The sequence below is a fragment of the Grammomys surdaster genome, unplaced genomic scaffold (assembly GCF_004785775.1).
Source record: "Grammomys surdaster isolate TR1022 unplaced genomic scaffold, NIH_TR_1.0 238, whole genome shotgun sequence".
Taxonomy (NCBI): domain Eukaryota; kingdom Metazoa; phylum Chordata; class Mammalia; order Rodentia; family Muridae; genus Grammomys; species Grammomys surdaster.
The window spans coordinates 3,909,375-3,935,792 of NW_021604683.1; the positions used below are offsets into that span (position 1 = coordinate 3,909,375).

The 26,418-nt window shown below is 44.2% G+C and overlaps 1 protein-coding gene and 1 pseudogene across 1 annotated transcript in view; both read right to left on the reverse strand.

Moving 5' to 3' along the window:
* The window catches only part of Zbtb46 (zinc finger and BTB domain containing 46), a 73,374-nt gene that overhangs the window by 19,269 nt on the left and 27,687 nt on the right, over positions 1–26,418 (reverse strand). The window contains exons 2-3 of the mRNA XM_028774062.1: positions 19,790–20,759; positions 7,339–7,623 (exon numbers count right to left, since the gene is read on the reverse strand). Of these exons, the coding sequence (XP_028629895.1) occupies positions 7,339–7,623; positions 19,790–20,726 (1,222 nt within the window). The 5' untranslated portion in view covers positions 20,727–20,759. The remainder of the gene's footprint in view (positions 1–7,338; positions 7,624–19,789; positions 20,760–26,418) is intronic.
* LOC114626680 lies at positions 22,552–22,652 on the reverse strand (annotated as a pseudogene).

Below are 26,418 nucleotides of genomic sequence, written 5' to 3' on the forward strand. Positions count from 1 at the left end.
GCAAACACAGACACAATAGAGTGTTTGTTTGTTTCTAAAAAAAAAAACAAGTACAGTTCCCAGTAATTCAACACTTTGAAGGAAAGCAAAGTGCAAGAGGTCATGGCTATACTTAGTCCTCAGATCTTCATAGAACATAGCTGAGTCAGGAACAAGTGGCTCTGCTTCCTATGAACTGTGAACTCTGTATGTCTGCTCATGTCAGCAACCCAATGTGAAACTCCTCACCTGGAAGCTGGGCTACACCTGGAACCTGCCCACCAAAAGGGCACTGACATAACTTTACCTGGAAGCTGGTAGAGGATTGGAGACCAGACAACTGTCAACACACGCTCTGTGTCCCACACATGCACCTGCCATCACCTGCTTTGCCACATGAAGCCACACTCCAAGTTCTCCCATTGGGCAAGCTGCAGCAAATGGATACTGTAATAGAGCCTAGAATACTGGAGCCAGGCAAGATAAATTGAACACATGATTCAGAGATGACAAAAGGTGCCTGAGGAGGTTTCTCCTGCCTGCATATATCAAGGCAAGTCACAAGGAGTCTTTCTGTTCCCACGGAATATCTTCATTGTAGGATCCTTAGGCGACTTCAGAATAGAGCTGTTTGTACCTAAGGCCACCTAGCACAGCTACCCCATGCTGGGCAAAGGTATCCAGGCCTATGAGAGAGAGAATGGCCAAGGAGGTGCTAGATGCTTGTTCCCAGCATCCTGGCAGGAGAGAACCGGCTGGAGCCAAGTCCAGAAACAATGGCCCAGCCTATCATCCTGGTCACAAGAGGTGTCAGCCTAAAATCAGAGACAGATGTGTTACAAACCTTCAGATGAGAGAAAGTTGGGTAAGATTTTTATAGACAACACACTTGGTCACCCCTCACTCACCTGGTCACTGTCCAGATTCTACAAAGACAACCAGTCACTGGCCACCTGGAAAGGAAGGCTGCTGTTAATTCCCAAAGAACAGACGCACAGAAGACAAGCCACCAGTAGAGCACTAACACTGGAGATACTGCTTTAGAAAGGCTACCGAGGAAGAGCACCTAGTTAATGCCAGAATCCAATGTCTGAAGCCATATTCTTCTTGAAAACTTCTGTTCTTTTCTGAAGGCAGCAAACAAACAGGCCTCTTCCTGGTTGGCAGTGACCCCTACAGCTTCAGGAACAGGAGAAAGACTCCACCTGGTACCGTTGGGCCCCAGGCAGGGTTGGATGTGAGTGCAGAGTCTCAGGTGGCAGAAGCTCACACTAAGCTCACACAGAAAAACCTAACAGAGATAGCCATTCTCATTATCTTTAGGGATGGGTGCTATATGAACCAGATATCTTTGTTAGAATTAAAAAAACAAGAAAACAAGATCTCTTCACATAGCTCAGAGAAATATTCAAATTAAGCATAAAGCTATTTAGCACACACGTCACTGTGGGATGAGGCCAGCATTAGTGGAAGCTAATGGCTCTGCTCACTTGGAGTGTTGAGCTGAGCATAAAGAGAAGCTGGAGGCAGGAGGGCTCTTTTTTTAAAATTATTTATTTATTTATGTATATGACTGCTGTATCTGCATGTATTCCTGCATGACAAAAGAAGACATCAGATCCTGTTATAGATGGTTGCGAGCCACCAAGTAGTGGCTGGGAATTGGACTCAGGACTTACTGGTATGGCAACCAGTGCTCTTAACCACTGAAGCATCTCTCCAGCCCTAGCAAAAGGGCTCTTAAGACCCTTATGCAAGGCTGTTCCAAGTCCTCTGCACTTTGCTCATTGGACAAGTCCCAAGATACATCATTGGTCTTAGGCTGTCCAGGTGTGCTGGTGGCCTTTACATCTTACCTGGGCTAGGGAGGCAGTGCTGGCTCTCTGAGCTCTGTCTGAAGTTCTGAGTATATAATGTAGAGATATATGCACTCTACTCCAGTGTTCCCCATGGGCATCTTACAAGCACTGTCAGTATTCTTGGAGTGTAGCTGGCTAGGGCACAATGCCAGGGTATGGTTGGAGACAGGTGTTTTGGGGAACTTTGCAAAAAAAAACTGGCCAAATCCAATAGCAAGGGTCCTTGCTTATGACTTGTCTGGGACGGGGTCTCTTTCTAAAAGCAAAATGTGTCCAATAGAGGAACTAGCACAGAAAGCTGTAACTCACAGCATCTTGCTCTGAGGATCAAACTCCTGACAACAATTCCAAGATGCTCTAGTCATTTCCAGCTGAACATGTAGCTCATCAAAGTAGGAAATTAACTAAAATTCCAGATGAATCTAGAATTAGGTTACCATACTGGAATGCTTGTTTAAACACCTTAAGAAAATATTCTTTAACAATCTCTAAGCCAAAACAAGCTGCCTTTGTTCTCCGTAGAATAGGTTCCTGGGCCTCTGGCCTGTGGGGCCTGTGGCCACAGAAAGCAGTATGTCCATACTCCAGTTTTATGCCAGCTTCAGTGCCAACTTTACCAGTGGGTAGGTTTTGAAGGTAGATAGCTAAGCCCTTAGGACCTGAAAGGAACATGGAAAATTCTCACAGGACATAACTGTGCTATGCAGTTCTCAGGGGACCATCCATCGGTGTGCTTGGGGATGGCACTTTTGACACTTTGGGGTCATCAAAGACAGTGAAAACAGTGGCAGAGTCTGTGGTGTCATAGACTCCGAAGACCAAGTTGGTCCTATCTGCTATCGTAAATCATGGACTCAAGCTTTTACAGAATTTCTTCAGGCACAATAGAAGAAATAAAGGCATTAGGCCTCAGGCGGCTCAATGAGGACCCACAAGTTATAAAATAGTACCAGAGTGGGCTAGAGAGATGGCTCAGCCATTAAGAGCACCAACTGCTCTTCCAGAGGTCCTGAGTTCAACTCCCAGCAACCACATGGTGGCTTCACAACCATCTGTAATGGGTATCCAATACCATCTTCTGGTGTGTCTGAAGAGAGTGACAGTCTACTCACATTACATACATTTAAAAAACAAAACTGTAAGAGAGGCTGTAGAGATAGCTCATCAGTCAAGGGTGTGCATTTCTCTTCCAGAAGACCTGAGTTCAGTTCCCAGCACCTACATCAGGCGTAGCTCTAGCGCCAAAGGAATCTAGCACCTTCTTCTGGCCTCTATAAGCACAAGGCACACATAAAAATTATATATTTAAAAACCAGCAAGTGCAGGGTTTGATGCTGCGCACTCCTGTATCCTAGAATGTGGGAGGCAGAGAGAGAAGGGTCAGAAGTTCAAAGTTAGCCTCAGCTACATATCAAGCTTGAAGCCTTGTTAGCCTATCTGGGCTACATGAGACCCTGCCCCCAAAAAACAAGAAGAGAAAAATCTTCAACTTAACCAGGCAGAACTGTAATCATAGCACCCAAGAGAATGTGACAGGAGACTTGAGATCTGTCTGAGTTACACAGCAAATTGGTCAATTTATCAAGATTCTGACTTTGTCTCAAAATCAAAATTAAAAATAACTGGAGAGTATCTCAGTGGCAGAGCACTGGTCTACAGTGTGCAAGGCCTAGGGTCAATCCAAAATAACAAGTAACAATAATACAAAATAACAATACAAATAAAATACAAAATAACAATATAATCTTCAAATACTATTGAATTTCATACAAAATTGCCACGGTCAGACCACATCTTTATCAGTGTATGAGCAGACAGTCAGGTCATAGACAGGCACCTATGCTTCACGTCCTGTATCACAAAGCAGCTCCAAACCACATCAAGGAGCTATTGTCACCTTTCTCCAACAACATTCCACATCCACTGGGACTTGTATCTTTCAGGTCCTACAGTGGAAATCTCAGCCCCACTTGGACAAAGCTTGACACCAGCAACTCATTGTGGTAGTTATGAATCCCAATACAAAACCAAACCCAGCTAGACACAGAACAGCCAGAATCTTGACACCCTTGTCACCAGGGTAATCTTCTTTCCCAAGTGCCTCTCTGGAGCTCATCAGAGCTGAAGCAGGAGCTCCTTGAGCTCCCCCAAATCCCCAGTGAAGGGAATTGAAAAATATCCAACCAACACTAGGCATTTCCTTTCAAACATGTTTGACATTTCTGGGTTTACATCCCTATAAAGGAGGCTTCAGATCCTTCAAGATACCTGCAGCTCAAAGGATACATATCTAGAACTAGAAGGTGAACTAGGTGCTTAGGCAGAGTACACAAGCAGGTTTGTGGAATAGGGCTGCCCCTCCTACCCAAGTTAGTCACTCATCTCTCCCAAACTCATAACAACCCAGCCCCAGTGACAGTGAAATAAAGCATACTGTCCAGCCAACCACATAATTCTTGAAAGTCAGCAAAGTGATGAAGAAAAGCACCTGAGCAACAGATGACTTCACAAAGAAATGGATCCCAATCATATTCTACTGACAATCCTTGCTTCTGTTCTGCCCAGGTGCATATAGCACAGCAGGCAGGCAGGCTGCACCTGTGCATTTTGCTGATAGAAGGGGACATGGGGTACTGCCTTGTGCACCAATGCATGGTGGTTTCTTGCCACAGTGAGACAAACAACACATTTTGGAAAACAAAAATTTATTTGTGGATATTTTCATGTTTCATTCTAATGTAGCACAGAAGCAGGCAGACTTTACTTAGGGTTAGAAGACAATGTTTAAAATAACCTACTTGAGCCGGGCAGTGGTGGCACATGCCTTTAATCCCAGCACTTGGGAGGCAGAGGCAGGCAGATTTCTGAGACTGAGGCCGGCCTGGTCTACAGAGTGAGTTCCAGAACAGCCAGAGAAAACCTGTCTTGAAAAACCAAATAAAATAAAATAAAATAAAATAAAATAAAATAAAATAAAATAAAATAAAATAAAATAACCTACTTGTTCTTTAGCATCTACCAGCCCAACAGGTGTGTTTCCTGTACCACACACAGTCAAGGTTCTTTAGTTCACACTCAAACCCCAAATTCTGCCACTTTAAAGAAAAGACAGGATCTCAGTATATAGCCTAGGTTAATTCAAACTCATGATTCTTCTGCCTCAGCCTCCTCAATGCTGGGTGATTACCACTACACCCAGAAGGATTCTGTCAACTTCTGGCCTTATTCATAGAAAATAAAAGGGCAAATGTATATGAAAACATATTTAGGATATTAAAAACAAGGAAGCTAAAACATCATTGAAATAGCAAAATATCAAACCCAAAAGCTGGTTCCACCTGTAAAGGACAGAACAGGAAAAGCCTTGGCAATTTGCAGAAGTACAGGGGTACATATGCTAAGCCTCAAAGAAGGTCATAAGGACATCTTGCTGCCCTATACCACCTCCAAGCTTTATGAAATACAAGCTCAGAAGTAACTCATACCAGAAGAGAGATTTAAGAAAGAGAATACACATTTATAGCCCCATCCCAGCCATCTACTATCCTGGCTCGGCTATGGCGCTTCCTAAAGCAAGGAGGGCCTAGACCAGGGTCACTCAGACAGCAGGACAAGAAGGGTTTTCTGAGGTCAGACCTAGAGACACTAAAGATCCTGAGACAGAAAGTGAAATTGCCTCTTAGGGCTGGCTACACCCTCTGACTGTTTACTGCATGCTCCCAACAAAAACAGGCTAAAATTTCTTATGAACAGAGCTCATGTCAATGTGAAGCTACCAGATACAGAAATGATAGAAAACCTGCATTCCACGATTATTCTTAAGGACAGACAGTATCTGGGGAACCGGGGAACCAAGGAACAAAAGTGGAGTTTTTACCACAGCCTCTCTTGCGCAGGGAGTTTACAGTACATTGGATACACGTGTCCCATGAATATGTAGGAAGAGTGGGAATAATCTAGATCCCACCTCACCTCCACTGTTCTACATTATCCACAAACGTTGCTGAGTTTCAGAAATCCTCTGTTCATGTGAATCCCAGGTGCCCCAAATCCCCTGTAACCACCTCCATGAACTGTACCAACACTTCGGGACCTTGAGGAATCTAACAATCTCTGCCCATAAATACATTTTGCTCTTGAGACATTCACCCATACTGGCTTGTCCAAGCTATGTTCAACACTCTCAGATGCCGTTTGTTTAATAAGTCTAGCAGCTATGGATTGGCCCCGTCCCTGTTTCTCAGATGTGGAAAACAAGGCCTAAAAGTGTTTATGAAAGTATGCCTACTCCCAGTTTGCCTTCATGGCCACTTGATAGGTGACTTGGAAATAAAGAGAGCAGACATCATTTTCCACCTTTGGTCTTTATTTGCCATAAGTAATCTGCATAATTACTCAAACCAATACAAAAGCCCAATAATATGTTAGTGTACATGGAAACAAAACTGTAAACATATTCCAAAATAGTACCAGCATCAAAGGTGACTGGAAACTGTCTTGTAATTCAGTGACCTGGAGGATGACCATTCACCACCATATATGAACTTAGGCTTCCTGGGATAGGATACCCCTCGTGTTCTCCAGTGTGGGGTGTGTCTCTTCCTCCCCCACAGAGAGAAAAGTATCAGGTCATTTCTCACACTCATGCTGAGTACCAGATGAACAGGAAGTTCTGGAGCTAGATTGGTACCCAGGGTCATACCATTCTCCCTGCATCACATAGATGGCTGCTATAGACAGCATATACAATGACATGGGAAGCAGCCTGTCTTGTGGCTATGAGCTCTGCAGATGCTAATGCCTCCTGTCTCACAGGAAAAGGCAGCTCGGGGAGCCAGCTGCTAAACAGCAGCTGCTCTTCAGCTGCAGCATGGTCAGTCTGTGGTCTGTATTTCAGCTAGACACACTAAGGTCTTAAATGTAGCATCCAACTCCTTTTTAAGAACACACATGTGACTAGCACTTTCTAGCAAGAACAAAGCAAGCTTCACATCCCTGGGTCAGTGGCTCTCTGCATGTCTCCTACACAGAACAAATCCCAGCACAAAGGCCGGGCAGAGGGACCAGTAGAGGGAGCTAGTGCTTGTCCCTTGGACACAAAGGACTATCTTCTGCACCAGACCTTCCACTGGCTCAAAAGGAACCTGTGATTTTAGGTTTACTAATTGTGTGAATTTTTAAGCTTGGTGGATTTTAGGTTTAGATGCTTCAAATTTGAGGACAAAACATTCCAACAAACATGCACTGTTCCCTCTTGCTGCCAAATAACACATACCAACACCCTTATTGTTCTGTAAAGCAAGCATGCTGGTCTCATAAGACTCAAAGCCAGTCTACTTCCTGAAAGACCTTGAGTTGGAAGGTGGCTGCAACCCACAGCAATCTGCCTGACTGACAGGCTAGCTACAACCTCATCCTCAGTGACACTAGGGTCTGAAGGGTTGAAATGATGTGCTTAAATAAAAGCAAGACACAGTGACACACTAGAACTTGCACTTACGAGACAGTGAGTGGGCACCTTTGGGCAGGTACTCGAACAGAAGTGAGCCATCATCACCGAGCACGTCAGCCTTGAGTGACAGCAGACTGTTCTTACTCATGAGTGCAGCACGAAGATTGGCCACTGCAGTAGCCTGGTGTAGTGCTTCCTCCTTCTCCGGGGTGAGGGGTGGGCCCAAGTAGCTGGTTTCTCCTCCTAGTAGGCCCTCATCGATGTGAGCGTAGAGCTCTGCCCTCTCGCCTCGGCTGTCCAAGCTGTTGGCCTCAGTGACCGTCAGGTCCACATCTAGGGATGGGGAGGTACACACAGGTCATCTGGGGATATTTCAGCTGGGAAATGAAGACAATTAGGAGAATAAAGGCAATAAAGCTTCAGTCCAATCCAGTCCTGTGGACCAGTATACTTGCCCAGAGCAACATGAAATGAACCCTTAGTATACTGTGCCACTGATCCCACCTGCCCAGATCTGTAACATGCCACACAGTACAGAAAACTTTACAGTCTAATAAGAGTTTCACTTAAAACCAGGGAAGAAGGCCATCGACCTTCAATGGGGGTGGGGGCAAAGACCTGAGCCCAGGCCCAGCTCTGGGGCTACAGGATCTCCTCTTCTCAAAGAACAGGGGGCATTCAACATATACCAATAACCACTAGAGCTAAAACTATAAAACTCTTAGAAGAAAAAACTCTATATGACCTTAGGTTTGATGATGGGTTGTCAGACACCAAAAGCACTAGCAATGAAACATAAAAACTGGGCTTTATCATGATTAAAAACCTTGTGCCAGGTATGATGGCATACTCCTGCAGACACAACACTTAGGAAGAAGCAGGAGGACCAGGGAGTTCAAGGTCATTCTTAAGTTTGGGATCAGCCTAGGCTAAATGAATGTCAAAAATAAAACAGGCTCTGTCTCAAAGATAAAACAAAATACAAGATAAATAAATAAAAGCCAGTATGCTTCAATGCCAACCCACAGAATGGAGAAAGATATACAGCTCATAGAGTTACCTACATACATATTTGAGACAGGATCTCAAATACGCTATGTTAACCTCTAACTCTGTAGCCAGGGATGATCTTGAGCTCCTGATCCTCCTCCCTCCACCTCCAAAGTCCTGGCACTGCAGATGTTTGCCACTATGCCTTGATTACACGGTGCTGAAATTGAATCCAATTCCTATAAATACTAAGCAAGTACTCTACCATTGAACCATATTTCATCCCAAAGTTATACCGTTGATAAGACTCTAAAATCTCTTATAATTCAATAATAAAGGTAAAAAAAAATGTAGTAGATCTGACTAGTCAGTTATCTAAAGATACAGATGGCCAACATTCTCACAAAACAACATTCAAACATCTTTGTCATTAGGTAATGCAAATCAAAAACATAGAAAGGGTCTGGAGCAATTGCCCAATGGGTTAAGAACACCTCCCATTAAAGCATGCAGCTCTGAGTTTGAATCACCAGCACTTAGGTAAAAAGTCAGGCATGACTGTGGTAAGTGCTTACCATACCCAAGGCCCTGAGTTCAATCCCCAGAACTGTAAGAAAAGCAATTTCACACCTTGTAGGAACATCAAACAGCAAGTATCACTGAGGAGATAGAGAACCTGGTGTCTCGGAATAACTGAAAACATGAATCATGCAGCTCGCTGTGGAAGGCTGGCAGTTTCTCAAAAGTGAACTGGCCTAAGGCACTTGGTTACAACAGCTGAGGTGACCAAGGAAGAAATCTGCTTTCCTTTATGTGAGGAAGTAAAGAGGGGGTAAACGTCACATATGATCTGAACCCAATGTGTTACTCCACCCTCCTGCTGGAAGGCCCCTGTCCTAATGAGGAGATAGTCGTATGAGGCCACAGTGAGAAGTGTCCCCGAAAGGCTTGTGCTAATGACCCCCAGACCCTTTCCCCAGATGCACAGAATAGAAAGAGAACACTAGCCGGGCAGTGGTGGCACACACCTTTAATCCCAGCACTTGAGAGGCAGAGGCAGGCAGATTTCTGAGTTCGAGGCCAGCCTGGTATACAGAGTGAGTTCCAGGACAGCTAAGGCTATACAGAGAAACCCTGTCTCGAGAGAAAAAGAGAGAGAGAGAGAGAGAGAGAGAGAGAGAGAGAGAGAGAGAGAGAGAACACAAGAACACACTGGAAACAAAGAAAATATTAATGCTTCTGTGTGCTCAATGCCTCCTAGACCATGGCTGACATCCAGAAAGAAACGCTTAACAGCAATATCAAAAAGGAAACTCCACAGCAGAAAAGCCATTCATCACTAGGGAAGAGTCTGGAGCTCCCTAAGACACAGTTTTTAAAAGCTAAAAATCATTCAAATACTCGTGGAAAGCTAGCATGCACTTTGGATGACCTAGGATTTAAGAAAACCAGTGAGACATATATCTATATCTATATCTATATCTATATCTATATCTATATCTATATCATATCATATCATATCATATCTATATCTATCTATCTATCTATCTATATTAGATTTTATCGGTTTATTTTGTATGTGTTCTCTGCCTGAATGTATGTATGTATACTACATTTATGCTTGATGCCCACAGAGGTCAGGAGAGGTCATCAGATCCTCCTGGAACTGGAGTTATAGATGATTGTGAACTGCCATTGGGTGATTAGAATCAAACCCAAGTCCTCTACAAGAGCAACAAGTGCTCTTAGCTGCTAAATCATTCCCCCAGACCAATAGTGTTTAGCAACTTAACACTTAGGGATTAATAAAAATTTGAAGTGCATTTCTCTATAACATCTAACTGTGCTGACTCATGGATCTAGAAAAAAGTGGATGGTGGGACTTGGACAGCATCTCTGTTATTGGCTTCTAGACTTATGTCATTCAGACAACTGTGACAAGAACTGTCTCTACTCTCTCCAAACATAGCTCCAAGGTAAACAGATTTCTTCCTATAAAGGCTACCGAAATGCTTTCGTGAACTTACTAAGAGTCAACATGCCCATAAGCATCTTTACCAAGCTATGGGGCTGACTGAAGCACATGTGTAACATGACAGACTGAGCCCCTCACCATCACTGTCTCAGGTGCTTGAGGCAAATAGATTTGGCGACACTTTCGCATTAAGTAGACATTTTTAGACTTATTTATTTTATGCACATGAGTGGTTTGTTTGCATGTTATGTATGTGCAATATGTATGTGCCTAGTGCTTGCAAAGGTCAGAGGAGGGCATTGAGTTCCCTAGAACCTGAGTTACAGCCATGTGGATGCTGGGAACTTGAACCTGGATCCTCTGCAAAAGCACCAAATGCCTTCCTTTAACCACTGAGCTGTCTCTCTAATCCTCAAGTGGAAGTCATTAATAAAATAGAACAAAATGCTAACAACTGGGAAATTCAGCAACAGATAAATCCACTATCTCATTTTTTAAGCTTTTTATAGGCCAGGCCATCCACAAATGCAAAACAATCCCCCTGCCTCAGCCTATGGAATGCTGGGATTACAGGTGCGTGCCACCATATTAGCTTCAACTTTTCCTTAATTATAAATAATTCTCTAATAGAACATTAGAGTTACAAACAATATTGTTCTAACTGTAAACTTTAAAGCTCCAGTTGATTATATGTGTATTATACCTCAAAAGATAAAGTTGCCAACAGCCTAAAATGATGTCATAGTCTGATCCCCAGAGCCTGAGATTATGTCACCTTCTGAGGAAGTCAGCAGGGATGGGAAGGAAGGCCTTAACTGGAATCACAAAGTTCTTAGTAGCAGAAGGAAGAGGCAAGAAAGTTAAAGAAATGAAAACGAAGGGAGGTTAGGAATGGAGTGAGCCATTACCCAAGGGCTGCAGAAATCCGTCTACTGTCTGTTGACCACACAAGACTCCTCGATCTACAGGCAACTCAAATGTGTTGCTTTAACCCACGAAATATAGCGGCACTTTATACAAAGGCTAGGGTCTGAAATGCCAGTTGTGGTAGTCCAAACAGTCTAGTAATGTGTCCGTATTTCAGTGCCCTACATTCATGGGGAAGGAGTCAACTCACCAGGAGAGTAAAGCCCTGACTGGAGAACAGCTGCCATGGCTAGTGTGGAAACTAAGACCTGGCAAAGTGCCCTGAGCAGGACAAAGGCCAAGCCATGTGAATCAGCTCTGGGATAGGTGATCCCCAGGATGCTGGTTGAAAGTGCTGGCCATCTCAGTGAGCTGCAGGGTTAGCGGCTTACCATGTTTCTGCTGCACATTTGTTGTAGAAGGTTGTCCCTCTGACCTAATAGCTCTTACTACCTTAGGAGCAGCTGTGAACTTGAAAGTGAACCTCAAGCCTGGGTTTGTTGATGTTTCCTCAGAGAAGAAAGCACCTTTCTGTCAGATAAATGTAATTCTTTATGTGGTCTTGTGGTCTCAAAAAAATGATAAAGCACACAAGAGTGTCAAAGGTTAACTGAATGAGGGACTCCATCTACGTGGTCATTATCCAGCTGCAAAAGGATTTTTTGGTGATGTGGGTCTTTTTGGGGTTCACCCCTGCTACTAAAAGTAGCCCTTACCTATGCTATACATGTAAGACCAATGAAGTCACTGGTTCACCAAATTTGACTTTGATAGAATTACTTTGAGTCATTCTTGATGCCCTGTTTGCAGCAAGTACGTACTTGTTCCAACTCTCTATGGTAAGTTCACTTGTCTGATATCTCAGGGTTTTTTTTTTCTCTAAGATTTATTTATTTTTGCCAGGCACTGTGGCACATGCCTTTGATCCCAGCACTCAGGAGGCAGAGGCAGGCAGATCTCTGAGACTGAGGCAGGCCTGGTCAACAGAGTGAGTTCTAGGACAGCCAGAGCTACACAGAGAAACTCTGTCTTCAAAAAAAACCAACCAACCAAACAAACAAAAACAAATAAATAAACAAAAAAGATTTATTCTTATTTAAGATACATGGATGATGTGCCTGCATGATGTGCATGTAGTCCCTCTAGGGAACAGAGAAGGCATTATGTGCTGTGGAACTGGAGGTGCAAGCAGCTGTGAACAAGGTGGATGGTAAGAACTGAGCCTCCTGGGTCTTCTCCAAGAGCAAAAAGTGCCTTTAGACACTGAGGCAATCCAGCTTGCAGTAACCTCAGTTTTTAAGATGACTTTCACTATCTTTTGTCATTTTCTTTTATCTTGCGGTAGTAAGGATGAATTCTGGGATCTCTGCCACTGAACCTTAAAAGTCCTCGAAGAAAGCCATTACATGAAAGCTTTCAAATTAGCACATGAAATTATACCAGACATAGTGGGTTTAAGCCTACAATCCCAGCACCCAGGAGGTCGAGGGAGGAGGGTCAATTCAAGGCCAGCCTGGGCTATATGAAAACTGGTATCAGGAGTTTAGGGGATGGAGAAGAAATGGCTCAGAGTTAAGAGTACTGGCTGCTCTCTCAGAGGACCAAGATTCAGACAAAATACCCATACTCATAAAACACAATAATAAGTTTTGTTTTGTTTTTTTTGAGACAGGGCTTCTCTGTGTAGCCCTGGCTGTCCAGAAACTTACTCTGTAGACCAACCTGGCCTTGGACTCGGAGATCAGCCAACCTCTGACTCCCGAGTCCTAGTATTAAAGGTGTGTGTGCACTACCACACATAGCAACAATAATAAAAAAAATAATATTGGGTGGGGGAAAAGGACTGAAGCCCTGAGGTCCAGCAGAAAGAATAGAAACAGGCAACCTCGGGAGGTAGGCGGTGGCAGGACCCTCCAGAATGTACCAGAAACCTAGGAGGTGAGAGACTCTCAGGATTCAAAGGGAGGGACCTTGGAAGAAATGCCCTACAGTGGGGAGAGGGAACTTGTAGAGCATAGCTCCAGCAGAAAGGCAGGGTATCAAGTGAGAGATGGGGTTGACATCCCACAGTCAAAACTCTGACCCATAATTGTTCCTGTCTGAAAGAACTGCAGGTACAGAAATGGAGACAAGCCCGAGGAAAAGGAGGTCTCACAACAGGCCCAAAGTGGGATCCAGATCAGGGGAGGCCCCAAGACATTACTGAGGCTATGGAGTGCTCACAAAAAGGGACCTATCATGACTGCCCTCCGAAAAACCCAACAAGCAGCTGAAAGAGTCAGATACAGATTTACACCCAACCAATGGACAGAAGCTGCTGACCCCTGTGGTTGAATTAGGGAAAAGCTGGAAGAAGCTGAGGAGGAAAGCGACCCTGTAGGAGGATCAGCAGTCTCAATTAACCTAGACCTCCCAAGATCTCTCAGTCACTGGCAGCATGGCAGCATACACCAGCTGATATGAAGCCCCCAACACATATACAGCAAAGGACTGCTGGGTCTGGGTTCAGTCAGAGAAGATGCACCTAACCCTCAAGAGACTGGAGGCCCCAGGGAGTGGAGAGGTCTGGTGAGGGGGAGTGGGCACACCCTTGTGGAGACAGGGGACGTGGCATGGGGGGTTGGGGGGGGAGGTATGGGATGTGGAACAGTCAGAGGGTGGACTGGGAGGGGGAATAAAATCTGGAGGGTAAACAAAAAAAAGATTAAATAATTTTTTTAAACTTTAAAAAAATAATTTTAAAGATAGTATAAATTCATTAGTTATAAATTTACCAACTGATTTCTCACTCATATATCCATACTTAATCTGAATTATTATGGATTGTAGAGCCTTGGAAATAAGAAAATCTGTGAGCCTGAACATTTCAACATAAGTTCCTTGATTTTTATGAAGAGTGCTGTTATGGCTACTCGGGGCCAGCTCACTAGGCACCAGCATGGCACTTTTGTGGCACAGTCTATGCATTCTAAAAAAAAGAAGAGAATAAAACTCCAAGCTCATATGAAAACAGGACCCAAGCAGACGAGTAGGTCTTACAGGAGCTGCTAGACCTAAGTCCTGGAATGTGACTGAAAGGTAATGTCTCTCTCTCTCTGTGTAGGAACCTTGCCATTGATGCTTCTTCACCTAGACTACAGCATGGTAATCAAACTACAGACCTGCATTACAGTAGGAAGTTAACCACAGGAAGCACCACCATAAGCCCATGCCTTTAATCTCAGCTCTTGAGATGTGGAGGCAGGAAGAGTCATACGTACAATGCCAGCCTAGGCTACAGAGTGAGATATGCTAGTGAAATAAACCAAAACAAACAAGAAATACCACCACAGATAAGTGCTGCTCAGCTCAAAGTGACTATCCCACCAACTTGCATCCTACCAGAACATGTCTTCTTTGCAATACACCAGAAAATCCATGCAGGGTCTAGGGTGCCACTGCTCTGCCTACTGTCAACTCAACACATGGCTGCTGGGTTCCCAGAAGCATATCCCTCTACACAGCTGTCTTGTCTTTCCATTCCTCAGCCTAGGGGACACATTCCACCAGACCAAGAGGCACTATTTGGACTTTTCTAGTGGGCTCCATATACTACCAGCTCTGCCAGGTACCCCGGGGTGGCTAGACACTGGCCTCAACAGTCTCATTCTGTGTCCATAGGAACCCTGTTGAGTTCACCCTCTGTAACCCATTTTTTTTTTTTTTTTTTTTTAGTAAACAGCATGACAAAAGAAACAGTTCCATTAGAGCTCAGCCTGAAGAGGGAGGGACAATGAGACCCTTCAGTACTACCAGAAGGCTCCCGCTAAGGACTGCTTAGAGATGCAAAAGGGAAGGTTGTGGGACTGAGTCTACCTGCCCCACCACATGAAAAGTCACTTTGAATACATTGGGTATATCAGAATCTAAGTAGACCCCGGAGCTCAGCCTGTCATAAGCACTCCTGAATGCTAGGACACCCCTGCCCATAAAACTCCATGTTTCCGACCTATGCTTTCACTTGTCTCTTGTTCTTGCCCCCTTACTGTTCTATGGCAAAAGCACTGACCTTCCCAGGATTGGCAGGAGGGTGTGATCAACTTTTCCACCTCAGTGCCAGGTCCTCTTTTCAACAAAACCACCACAAAAAGAGCAATTTTGACTCTCTGGTCCCCAGGTGCCACCCTAAACACTATAACATGGTCCAGTCAGAACTGACTTCAGGAGGTTCTGTCAGTCATATTTCAGTGGAAAACCACACAGGCAAGATGATGAGTAGAGAAGAAGGAGAAAGGTGAAGCCCAGATCAGTGCTACGTAATGTGGAATGTGGGTGAGCTGAGCCAGGTGGTGTCACCTTCCCCTCAAAGCCACAGAGTATTTTCCTTACAAAGATCAATTCTGAAGGAAAACAGAAGAGAAGTGAATCTGGGGATGAGAGAGGGGAGGGTCTGGGAGGAGTGGAGGGAAAGGAAACTGCAGTTGGGATGTAACGTATGAGAGAAGAACAAATTAAAAAAAACAAAGATGATCAAATTTGTTATGCTGTCTAAATGACAGCATGAAAAAGTGACTTCATCAACAGCATAGTAAATGTCTAAGCCTAGTCAGCACCAGGGCAGCCTGTGATACTCTTCACAACCACGAAATCTGTACATGTGCAACAGAGATAAGCTCACATGGTTTTTATCCTGTAAGTCTTTCTATCTATGTTGTGTGGACCAGGATGGCTATGATAGTCTAGGAGGCTTTGAGCCCTCCCTTTAGCTCCCATTCACTGCTAGGATGAGATAGGAAGAGAAATGTAGGCTGCATCTGATCCAGAGAGGAACAGAAAGAGGCTCATCCTGAAAGCACATGCCACCCATCCCCAGGCAAGGAGGATCCACAGAGTGTGGTCACATTGCATCCCCAAATCCCTCATCCTTAGCCAGAGCTACACTGAGGTCCTGATTGATCCCAACGTGTGGAGGTTCAATCTTCCCAAAGTCCAGTACATTAATTCAACAAAACCTTTAACTTTAAAATAGCTTCACATTTTGATGCTTGCAATATATTTTAGGAAGGCATGTAGCTGGGGGCCCTGGAATGTTTCTTCACCATGCCTGAGCTAGTTACTATTTCACCTCATAGAGGTCACTAGCTACCATGAGAATCATCACTGACCTCTCTTTGCAGATGGATCAGGGGAGGCTCCACCCTGGGAGGTTCCAGAGAGGAATGATGAGTATCTAGCCAGAAGGCTTGCCTGTGTCCGTCACATGGCTACGTACAACTTATTTAAGGCAGTTTCCACCAGCTAACACATAAATGAAATCAGTTTTAACACTGATTTTTCAGACCTGTGTGTTATGCATTTTTGTTTTGAAAATCACTTGTAAAAGTTAGGAGATCCAGGAACCAGGAAAGGGACACACAGGAGACATGGCAAGCGGTCAGGACCTACCTGAAAGTTTTGTATCTGAGCAACTGCTCACAAAGTCCTAAATGGCACCTGACACATGTCTGATGTGTGTCTTTAGAACATAGACTTTTCTCCTACTATAAATAACATATCAATCTCTAACTCTTTAATGAAACTGACCTCCATCAAGTGTCATGATTTATGTTTCCTAATCTTAATCTGAGAGCCAGGGTGGCAGAGGCTCAGCGAATGACACATTACCATGACATGCAGGAAGCATCCCACGCTGCAGCCTACATCTCACATCCTTATCTCAGCCTTCAGAATCCCCAGGCAAAGGCAGTTCACAGTTGCCTTGGCAACCCAAGGATTTAAGACTAAGGAGAGTATACAGCCAAAATCACTTGTTGGATTCTGAAAACACCTTCTGCTCACTGGCTGCATTTGAAACCTCCAGCCCACAGGCTCTGGAATTGTTCCACTTCCTAATTTACCATTGACTCCCATGGCATACATGCCCCCGGCATTGTCACTTGCAGGATAACTCATTGGGCACGCACATGTATTCTGAGATAAGTGGAGGATGCCTCTCAACATTCCTGAGCCTCAAAATGTATCCCAAAAGTCTCAGCATTCACCAGGTTTGGGTCAAAACTGATAAAGGATCATAAGCAAATCCAGGAGGCAGACATCACTATCCATGTCTACTGCCTTAAGTACCTCTCCAAGGGACAACTAGCAGGAAATGACTGACATTCTTCTTATTCAGCTCAGTCCATCCCTAGGGAGCATGGGGGCTACTTGGAGACATGTGTACATGTCAGGAGATATCTATGGCTGTCACAATTGTGACAAATGTCACTGATACCTTGTCAGTACAGCCCAGGGACTCTGCTCAGTATCTTCCCAACCTCAAGACACCCAGAAAAGAAAAGGACTCAGCCCAAGGTGGAACAATGCTGAGCAAAACCAACTTTTACAAACATTTCAGAGTCTGGCTCTAGCTCTGTACTTTGTAGCTCAGTATTAAAAACACAGGGCAATGAAGAACTTTAAAAATAAAATTGAAGTGTGTATAGAGAGATGGTTCAGCAGTTAAGGGCATTTGTTCTTGCAGAGGACTCAGGTTCAGTTCCCAGTACTGATACGGTAGCTCACAACCACCTTCTCCAATATCAGGTGATCCAACACTCTCTCCTGACCTCTGATCTCAGTGAACATTAAACATGCACATACACACATGCAGGCAAAACATTCATACGTATAAAATAAAAACTAAGTCTTCCAAAATAATTTGTATTGCATGTATTTGTGTACGTTTGTACACATGCACAGATATGTGCCCATGTAGAGATCAGAGGACAACTTTTAAGAAGTTGGTTCTCTCTCTCCTTCCATCTTTATAAAGATCTCACAGATCATACCCAGTTTGTCCAGCTTGTAAGATAAGAGCCTTTATATTCTTGGACTCATTAATCACCCCTGAGAACTTGAATGAATAAGAGCAACAGAATGTTAAAGCAGAGAGGCCTTCCAGCACAGGGCTACAGAGTACTGACTGATGGATACAGAGTTTCCATTCTTACTATCCACACTGTGGTTCACAACCATGGGTAACTCTAGTTCCAGTATATATGATACCCTCTGTTGACCTCCACCAACACTAAGCACACACATAAGTGCCAGCAAAACATTCATTCAAAGTTGGGCAATAGTGGTGCATGCCATTTTTAATCCCAGCACTCAGGAGGCAGAAACAGGTGGATCTCAGAATTTGAGACCAGCCTAGTCTATAGAGTGAGTTCCAGGACAGCCAGGGGTGTTAAGACAGAGAAATCCCATCTCAAAAAGCAAAATATAAAAACAAACAAAAGAAATAAAAAGACAAAAGAAATAAATCTGAAAAAATGTTTTAAGTTCTAGAGAAGAAGAGTAGTATAACATGAATGTACTTAATGCCAGTGAAGCGCACTTTAAAATATTTACAAAAAGGAGAGAGCTGGAGAGATGGTTAAGAGTATACTGCTCTTGTAGAGGACCTGAGTTTCATTCCCAACATCCATGTTGGGAAGCTCACATATAATCCCCATTCCCCCTCATGCACATATAATTAAAAATAAAATATAGATAAAGGTTTGGGCTGGAGAGACAGCTCAGAAGTTAAGAGTACTTGCTGCTCCTCTAGAGGACCTGGGTTCAATTCCTAGTACCCACATGGCAGCTGTCTGTAGCTCCAGTTCCAGGGGATTCATTTCATCAGGCATGCTTGTGGTGTGTATATCTGTGCATGCAGGTAAAATACCCACACACATAAAATAAAATGAATATTCACAAAAAATATGGAAAATAAAAGTTTTAAAAATCTAAGTATGTGGGTGGTGGTATATGCACAGATGTTCATGGAAGCCAGACGTATCAGACCCCTCTGAAGCTAGAGTTACAGGTGATTGTGAGCCGCCAGACATGGATGCTAGGAATTGAACTCAGGTCCTCAACAAGAGTAATACATGCTTGTGACAACTTGTGACATGAGACACATTCGTCCCTCAGTGTAAAGCTGTTTTCAGTTACAACATTCCAGTCTGAGGCAGCAAGAAACTGAAGACCAAGTACTACAAGAGCCAAGTCAAAGTCTGGGGTGGGGAGCAGAGCTCAGACCCACTCTAGTCTAACTCTGGGTGGCCCTGGCAGTACCAAGGAAAGGTCCAGAGCATGAAGAAAAGCAGCCAACTCAAAATGAATGAGCTTCTGCAATCCCACTGTTCCAGCAACAGACCCTACTATAGCTTATCTTGTTGGTTTCATGAAAGCCTCATGTAGGCAGCTTCTGCATGCTAGGGCTACATTGATGTAATCGATGGATATACCAGGGTTGTTAGGGACCCAAAGTCATCTTAGCCTTTGAGTTATGCAGAGCTTATTCCTGCAGTCATACTAATTCACGGTGTTAGAAGGTGACCATGGGTGGTGGTGGCACACACCTTTAATCCCAGCATTTAGGAGGCAAAGACAAGTGGATCTCTGAGCTTGAGGCCAGCCTGGTGTAGAGTGAGTTCCAGGATAGCCATGGCTACACAGAGAAACCTTGTCTCAGAAAAAATCAAAAAACAATAAATAAATAAATAAATAAATAAATGATTATAGGACGCCACTAGTGTGAACATAAGAATGTGCCACTTCACCAATGAGGTCATCAGCACAGTGACCTGGGCTGCCTACACCCAGCCTATCACAAGAAAGGCTTACTTGAGTCTCGGCTGCTGAAAGGCCATCCCGATGTGGGCAGGAATGAGGGTACAGGAGAGCCAGCCTGGCTGTCCTCCTCCACCTGCTGTGTGATGTGTCGGACAGTCTCTTTGTTTTTCCGATTCTTCCTCCGGCCTGTGGGCTGCCAGCCATCCCCAGAACCCTGCTCTGATAAAGAGTTCTGTATTGCAGTGTCCTTGGAAGACGGAAGCTCACTCCCTCCATAATGTGATGGTGAAATCTGTTCTTCCTTGATGCGAAGAGACCCATAACCTACATCTCCAGGCCACAAAGACTGTGAGGAAACATCATCAGGGCCATCAGCTTTGGGTTCCTGGTCCTCCTTCCCATAGCTGCTTCCTCCTTCATGACAGCTGGCAATGGCAGAGTCTCCAGAAGAATTGGCAGGACTTGTTCTCCGAGCCAACCATGGGGAGATGCTCCTTCCAGCCATCACAGCTGAGATCAACGCCTCTGTGCTGTTGCTGGCTGGGGTGCCAATTTCAAACTCTGAGAGTTCATCTGAAGCATCTGACTTTATGCTGATGTCCAGTGCAGCCTTGATGAAGTCATGGCAGGCCTGCACAATGTCAGTCATCTGTAGGAAGCTGGCAGCTGACATCACCTCGATGACATTCCTACTGGTGAGAGCCAGGTGGGCGGAGTACATGAAGTCAATAATGGCCTTGAACCCCTGGGCTGTAACAATGTCCAAGTGAGTGACGGTGGCCTGGTCAGATGTCTTCTGTACCTGGCAGTAGAGTGTCTTAAAGTAGCGGCTGCTCCCAAGCAAGACATTCTTGTGTGCCTTGAAGACCTTGCCCTCCACCACGACGCATGCATCACACAGGACTCCGTGCTGCCTCTGCTCGTTGAGCTCTCGAAGCAGGTGTCGGTAGTGAGAAGTGATTTCCATATCTTCCTTTCGGTTGTTCATCTGGGAGTCTTGCTGCTGTGTCTTCTATAGACTCTGTGGGGAGAAGAGAACAGTTACCCACACATAAAACACATTTGCTGTGAAATCAGTCTGGGTAAATGGCAGCAGGGAACCTGCAGAGGGTCAACATCCACCCAGCACACGGGCTGCCAAGCCAGGACAGAGTGGAGGCAGTGGAGACAAATGCCAACAGCAGGCCTCATCATCACAGGCTCTGCAGCACAGATGTGCTAAGGAGGTATGGGGTCATGACTCACTCAAACAGCAAATGGCAGCTGGGCACCAGCCCTGTCCCTGGGCAAGACATCTGAAGCACTTCTAGGACCATAATGGACTTGAAGTTCTAGACAGAAGTCTGCATACAACAGCCAAAATATCCAGACAAAATAAAATTGCCCATCAGTAGACAAAGTTGTTTTCTCACCCAAACTGAAAAACTAGGTTAAACAACCTAGCCTGCAGTCTTCCTCCCTCTCATTTGATGAAACATCCTTAAAAATAAAGCCAGGCAGTGATAGCGCACGTCTTTAATCCCAACACTCAGAAGTCAGAGGCAGGTGGATCTCTGAGTTTGAGGCTAGCCTGGTCTACAGAGGGAGTTCCAGGACAGCCAGGGCTACATGAAGAAACCCTGTCTTGAAAAACCAAAATAGGGGGCTGGAGAGATGGCTCAGAGGCTAAGAGCAGGGACTGCTCTTCCAGAGGTTCTGAGTTCAATTCCCACCAACCACATGGTGGCTCGCAACCATCTGCAATGGGACCCGATGCCCTCTTCTGGTGTGTCTGAAGACAGCTACAGTGTACTCAAATGCATAGAATAAATAATTCTTTAAAAAAAAAGAAAAACCAAAATAAAATAAAAAGTAAAAATAAACACCACCACCCCTTACAGAGCAAGAATCACAGCAGACAGCCACAGAATTAGACCTGAAAAATTTCCAAATTCTGAATTTATACATCTGCAGAGGTTCTGCTTAGAGTTATTCACTGTTCAGCCTCTAGGCTGGGCTCGACCACAGCTCAGCTCATCGGGAACTTCCAGAGTCCATGGAATGTAGCAAAAGCAATTAGATTCTCCTAGTTAGCCCACAACAAGGACCACAGAATACATGGTGACTCTCCTGACTCAGTCACTCTCACCATTTGTTATATTATATCAACTATGGCTGCTGTAACCCACACTACAGCACTAAAATCTGGATACAAAAAAAAAAAAATCAAACCCTGTTGCCTTGCTCCCAGCCTTGGGTGCTGCTACCAAACTCTGGTGTTCTGTGGCTTGTGGTAACATCATCCCATCTCTACTTGTGTGTTCTTGGGTCCAAATTTCCTCTTTCTGTAAGAACATCCCTCCTTGTGGGACCCAGAGCCTCCCCAAATGACCTCATCTTCATTATTTATACCTACAACAATATTCTCAAAGGCAGTTACATTCCGAGGTGATGGGGGTGGTCAGAATTTTGACACTCAAATTATTTGAGGATAAATCCAATCCCTAAGTCTGCCTGAAAAGAGCAAAGCCATTACACAGTGTCATCTGTCCCCTTTAAACACTCCACATTCCTAGCTGATCAGCAAATGGTTGTGCTCACTTGAAATGACAAAATGTCCTTCTTAGAAAGGAGTTGCACTAGATGGAATCCTTCCCTCAGGAGCTTCCTATGGACTACCATGCTACCCCTCTGGGCAGGTCAGGGACTTAGTCATCTTTTTTTTTTTTTTAATCTTTTCATTCTGGTATTGTTGGAGACTGACCCCAGGGCCTCATGTATGCTAGAGAAGTATTTTATTACTGAGCTATAACTCCAGCCTTTTTTTTTCTCTTCTAAATATGGAACAATTCACAGATTTGTATGTCATCTTTGTTCAGAGGCCATACTAATCTCAGTATTATTCTTATGCTGCTAAAACAAGCACTCTAGCCTTTTTTTATATAGAGAGAGTATCATTCTATATTTCAAGGTCAAATTCTCAGGCCCTCTAGCCTTAGCCTCCTGAGAGCTAGGATCACAGGTATGCACCACCAGGCACAGCACCATCTCTTCTTGACTAACTAAAATGTGTTTCAACACTGTACCCTCCTCAAGCCACCACCTAAAATGACCTGTCAAATGTCCCCAGGGGGGAAGCAGTAACTCTGTGTTCCATCTCGAAGGCTGGGAGAATAAGGCAGAAAACTGTTCCTTCCTTTGCTCAGATTGCTAGGGTCCCCAACTCCTGTCCCTCACTCACAGTCAGGTTCCCAGCTTACTTCTCATCTGATCTGAGGGTGTAAGTAGACTGTCCCACCCTCATCTGCCTTCATTTTGTTGATGGCAGTATAGGTGCATCTGCGGGGTCCAAACATGCCAGCCTAACCTCCCAGTGACATCACACAAAACTGTCTCTTCATCTTCAAGAGTAACTCTGCAGCAGGGTCCTGAGCAGGTTCCAAGTCTGTGGCTCTGAACAAGAAGACCTCCCTTGTCCTACCTTATCTGTCTCTAGACTTGAAGGCTGGTGGTTAAAGTGTTCCTACTTGTGCACCAGCCCTACCACACTGGCATGAATGCCAAATTCCCAAATAGGTAACCAAGAAGATAGTGCTCAGGACAGGCCATAGGGAACATGTGCTCACAGACTGAACAAGTCTTCACCCTGAGTTCACTAGAGCCCTGAGGGCAAGTGTGACTTCCAGATATCAACCCTCATATTTGGGCTGAGGTATGGCTTTATTCTTCATGTGGGGCTTTATCTCCCTCAGATTAACTCATGTTGAAGGAGGAATCAAAGCTTATTGCAAATGGAAATCCCCTAAACTAGTTAGTATCAGCTGATGCCTATAGTGCACAGCAAGTGACAGCCAAGTGACAAGGGACATCAGAACCTTTAAGTACCCTACATTCAAACCAAGAAGTGTAGGTTCCATTATTTATCTATTTACTTTAGACATAATCTCACTATGTAGCCCTGGCTGGCCTCAAACTCATGATTTAGACCAAACTGGCCTCAAACTCACAGAGATCTGGTTGCCTCTGCCTCCCAAGTGCTGGATTAAAGGTATATGCTACCACATCCAGTCCATATCTATTATTTTTATGAGAGATAATTATCTTCCATACTTATTAAGCATTTTTTAAAACAGGGACATGCACATGTGAGTGCAGGTATCTTTGGAGTCCAGAAGAGGGTGTCAGATCCTGGATCTCCTGGAGTTAGAGTTGCAGGCAGCTGTTAGGCCACTTGATGTGAGTACTGGAAATCAAACGTGGGTCTTGTAAAAGAATACTATCTACTCTTAACTGCTGAGCCATCTTTCCATACCTCATAACAGATTTAGGGCTGTGGATAGGACTTAGTGGTAGATGGTTAGCATGTGTAAAAACCTGGGTTCCATCTCTAGCACAGAAAGAAAAAGAAGGCAAGGGAGAAGCGTGTGGGGGATAAATATGAATTAAGATTTTCTTTAGAAAAAAAAGGAACTACCTCTTCCTAGGGTTTGCATTTATAAAATAATTTCAACATAAACTGAAAATTACTAATGTATTATCATCCTATTGGGAAGTTAAAATCAGCAGTATACTCAGGTTCTGTGGTAAGAAAAGGGGTATATTTTCATTTAGAAGAAGAGTTAGTTGTAACTGAAAGGGTAAAGAGATGATCTTTATGGAAGTTGGTCTGTTATAGGGATACACAGGACAGGCAGTTTCCCAAAGCCCAAGAGGTTTGACAGGAGTGATTCAGGTCTCTCAACATTAAAAGGACATTTGTGGATGTCATGACGACTTCATCGAATTATGGCAGCTGCTCATCTGCTTCCAGTGGCTTTTGACAACTAAGTTTTGGAACTGAAAGCTTCTTGCACTGGACACCTGGGAGTGGTATTATATAGTGATCAGACAAGTGAGAAGCTGACTATAAGCTAGGCTTCCTACATCTCTGTAGGAGAGGAGAATAGACAACTGCCCTGGTGATCTGCTCATGAGACACACCCCTGTGAATGGACAAGAACCTGTGTTACAGTATTGCAGTTGAGAATTTTGGTTTCTTTAAAAAACACCGGGCAGTGGTGGCGCACACCTTTAATCCCAGCACTTTGGGAGGCAGAGGCAGGCAGATTTCTGAGTTTGAGAGTTCAAGGCTAGCCTGGTCTACAGAGTGAGTTCCAGGACAGCCAGGGCTACACAAGAGAAACCCTGTCTCGAAAAACCAAACAACAACAACAACAACAAAAACCATACACACAGAGGCTGGAGAGATGGCTTGGCAGTTAAGAGCATTGAATTGCTCTTCCAGAGGTCCTGAGTTCAATTCCCAGCAACTACATGGTGGCTCACAACCATCTGTAATGGGATCTGATACCCTCTTCTGGTGTGTGTCTGAAGATGGCTACAGTGTACTCAGATAAATAATAACTAAATAATATTTTAAAACAAAAACAAAAAGCACACACACAAAATAGGAATGTGCTTGCATTTTAATACCAGGTGTGGGGGTGTGGAGCTGCTTCAGATTGTCTGCGGCAGCTGCCTATGATTTGCCTCCTGCTCTAGCAGAGGCATGATTTTGTCAGCTGCAGATAGTTGCTGCAATTGGGTGACACTTGGAATTGTGGGTAATCTACTGAGGGTCTATAGATGCTGGGCCCTGAGAGGCAGTGTGGGGATTGTTAGTTGTTGGTCGCCATTTGTTAAGTAGTCATTCACAAAGAAGAAACAACAAGAAATTAGATATCCTGATGGTAAAGATCAAACTTGCCCCAAGGAACTCGACGCCCCTAATCAGCAGGAAGTAGATGTCGCTCCCTGTTCTAATCTCTGACTTTATTCAGGGAATCTCTTTCCTTTCTATCCCTTTTCCTTCTTAGTTAGGAGATTAAAAGGGTAGAAGAAAGAAGAACCCACAAAGTAGCTAAAACAAGTAACATTAGATAGGGCCATAGAAGAGCATCTTACCATCACAAGGACACAGATGCCAAATCAGTATAAGAAAGGGCTGGAGAAACAAACAGTTGTTTGGGGCGGTTGCTATCACACTGTACTGATGATATAGAAGAATCATAAACTTCAGTGGTTTTTCTCTTCCTACAAATGCTCTGGTGCGGGCTGGAGAGATGGCTTAGTGGTTAAGAGCACTGACTGCTCTTCCAGAGGTCCTGAGTTCAAGTCCCAGCAACCACATGGTGCCTCACAACCATCTTTAATGGGCTCTGATGCCCTCTTCTGGTGTGTCTGAAGAGAGCAATGGTGAATACATTAAATAAATAAATAAATCTTTAAAAAAAATTTTAAAAAATGCTCTGGTGCCTGCTTCATCCACAGCTCATTTAATTTAAGATACTTTGGGGTTTTGTTGTTTGTTTAGTTTGTGAAACAGGGTAGGGTCTCTCAATGTAATCCTGGCTGTCCTGGAATTCACTGTGTAGACCAGGCTGGTCTTGAACTCAGATTCTCCTGTGTCTGTTTCTTGAGTGCTGGGATTAAAGGTGTTCGCTGTCACACTCATCGATACTGGTCTTGAACTCAGATTCTCCTGTGTCTGTTTCTTGAGTGCTGGGATTAAAGGTGTACGCTGTCACACTCATCGATACTTCGGTTTTGAATAGAAGCACTTAAACAAGCTTCACAACAGTGGTCACTAAAACAGCCTGCATTCACTCTACATTCCAGTCTGAATATACCAATCTGCTAAAGTTGCATTACCCTGATTAGTT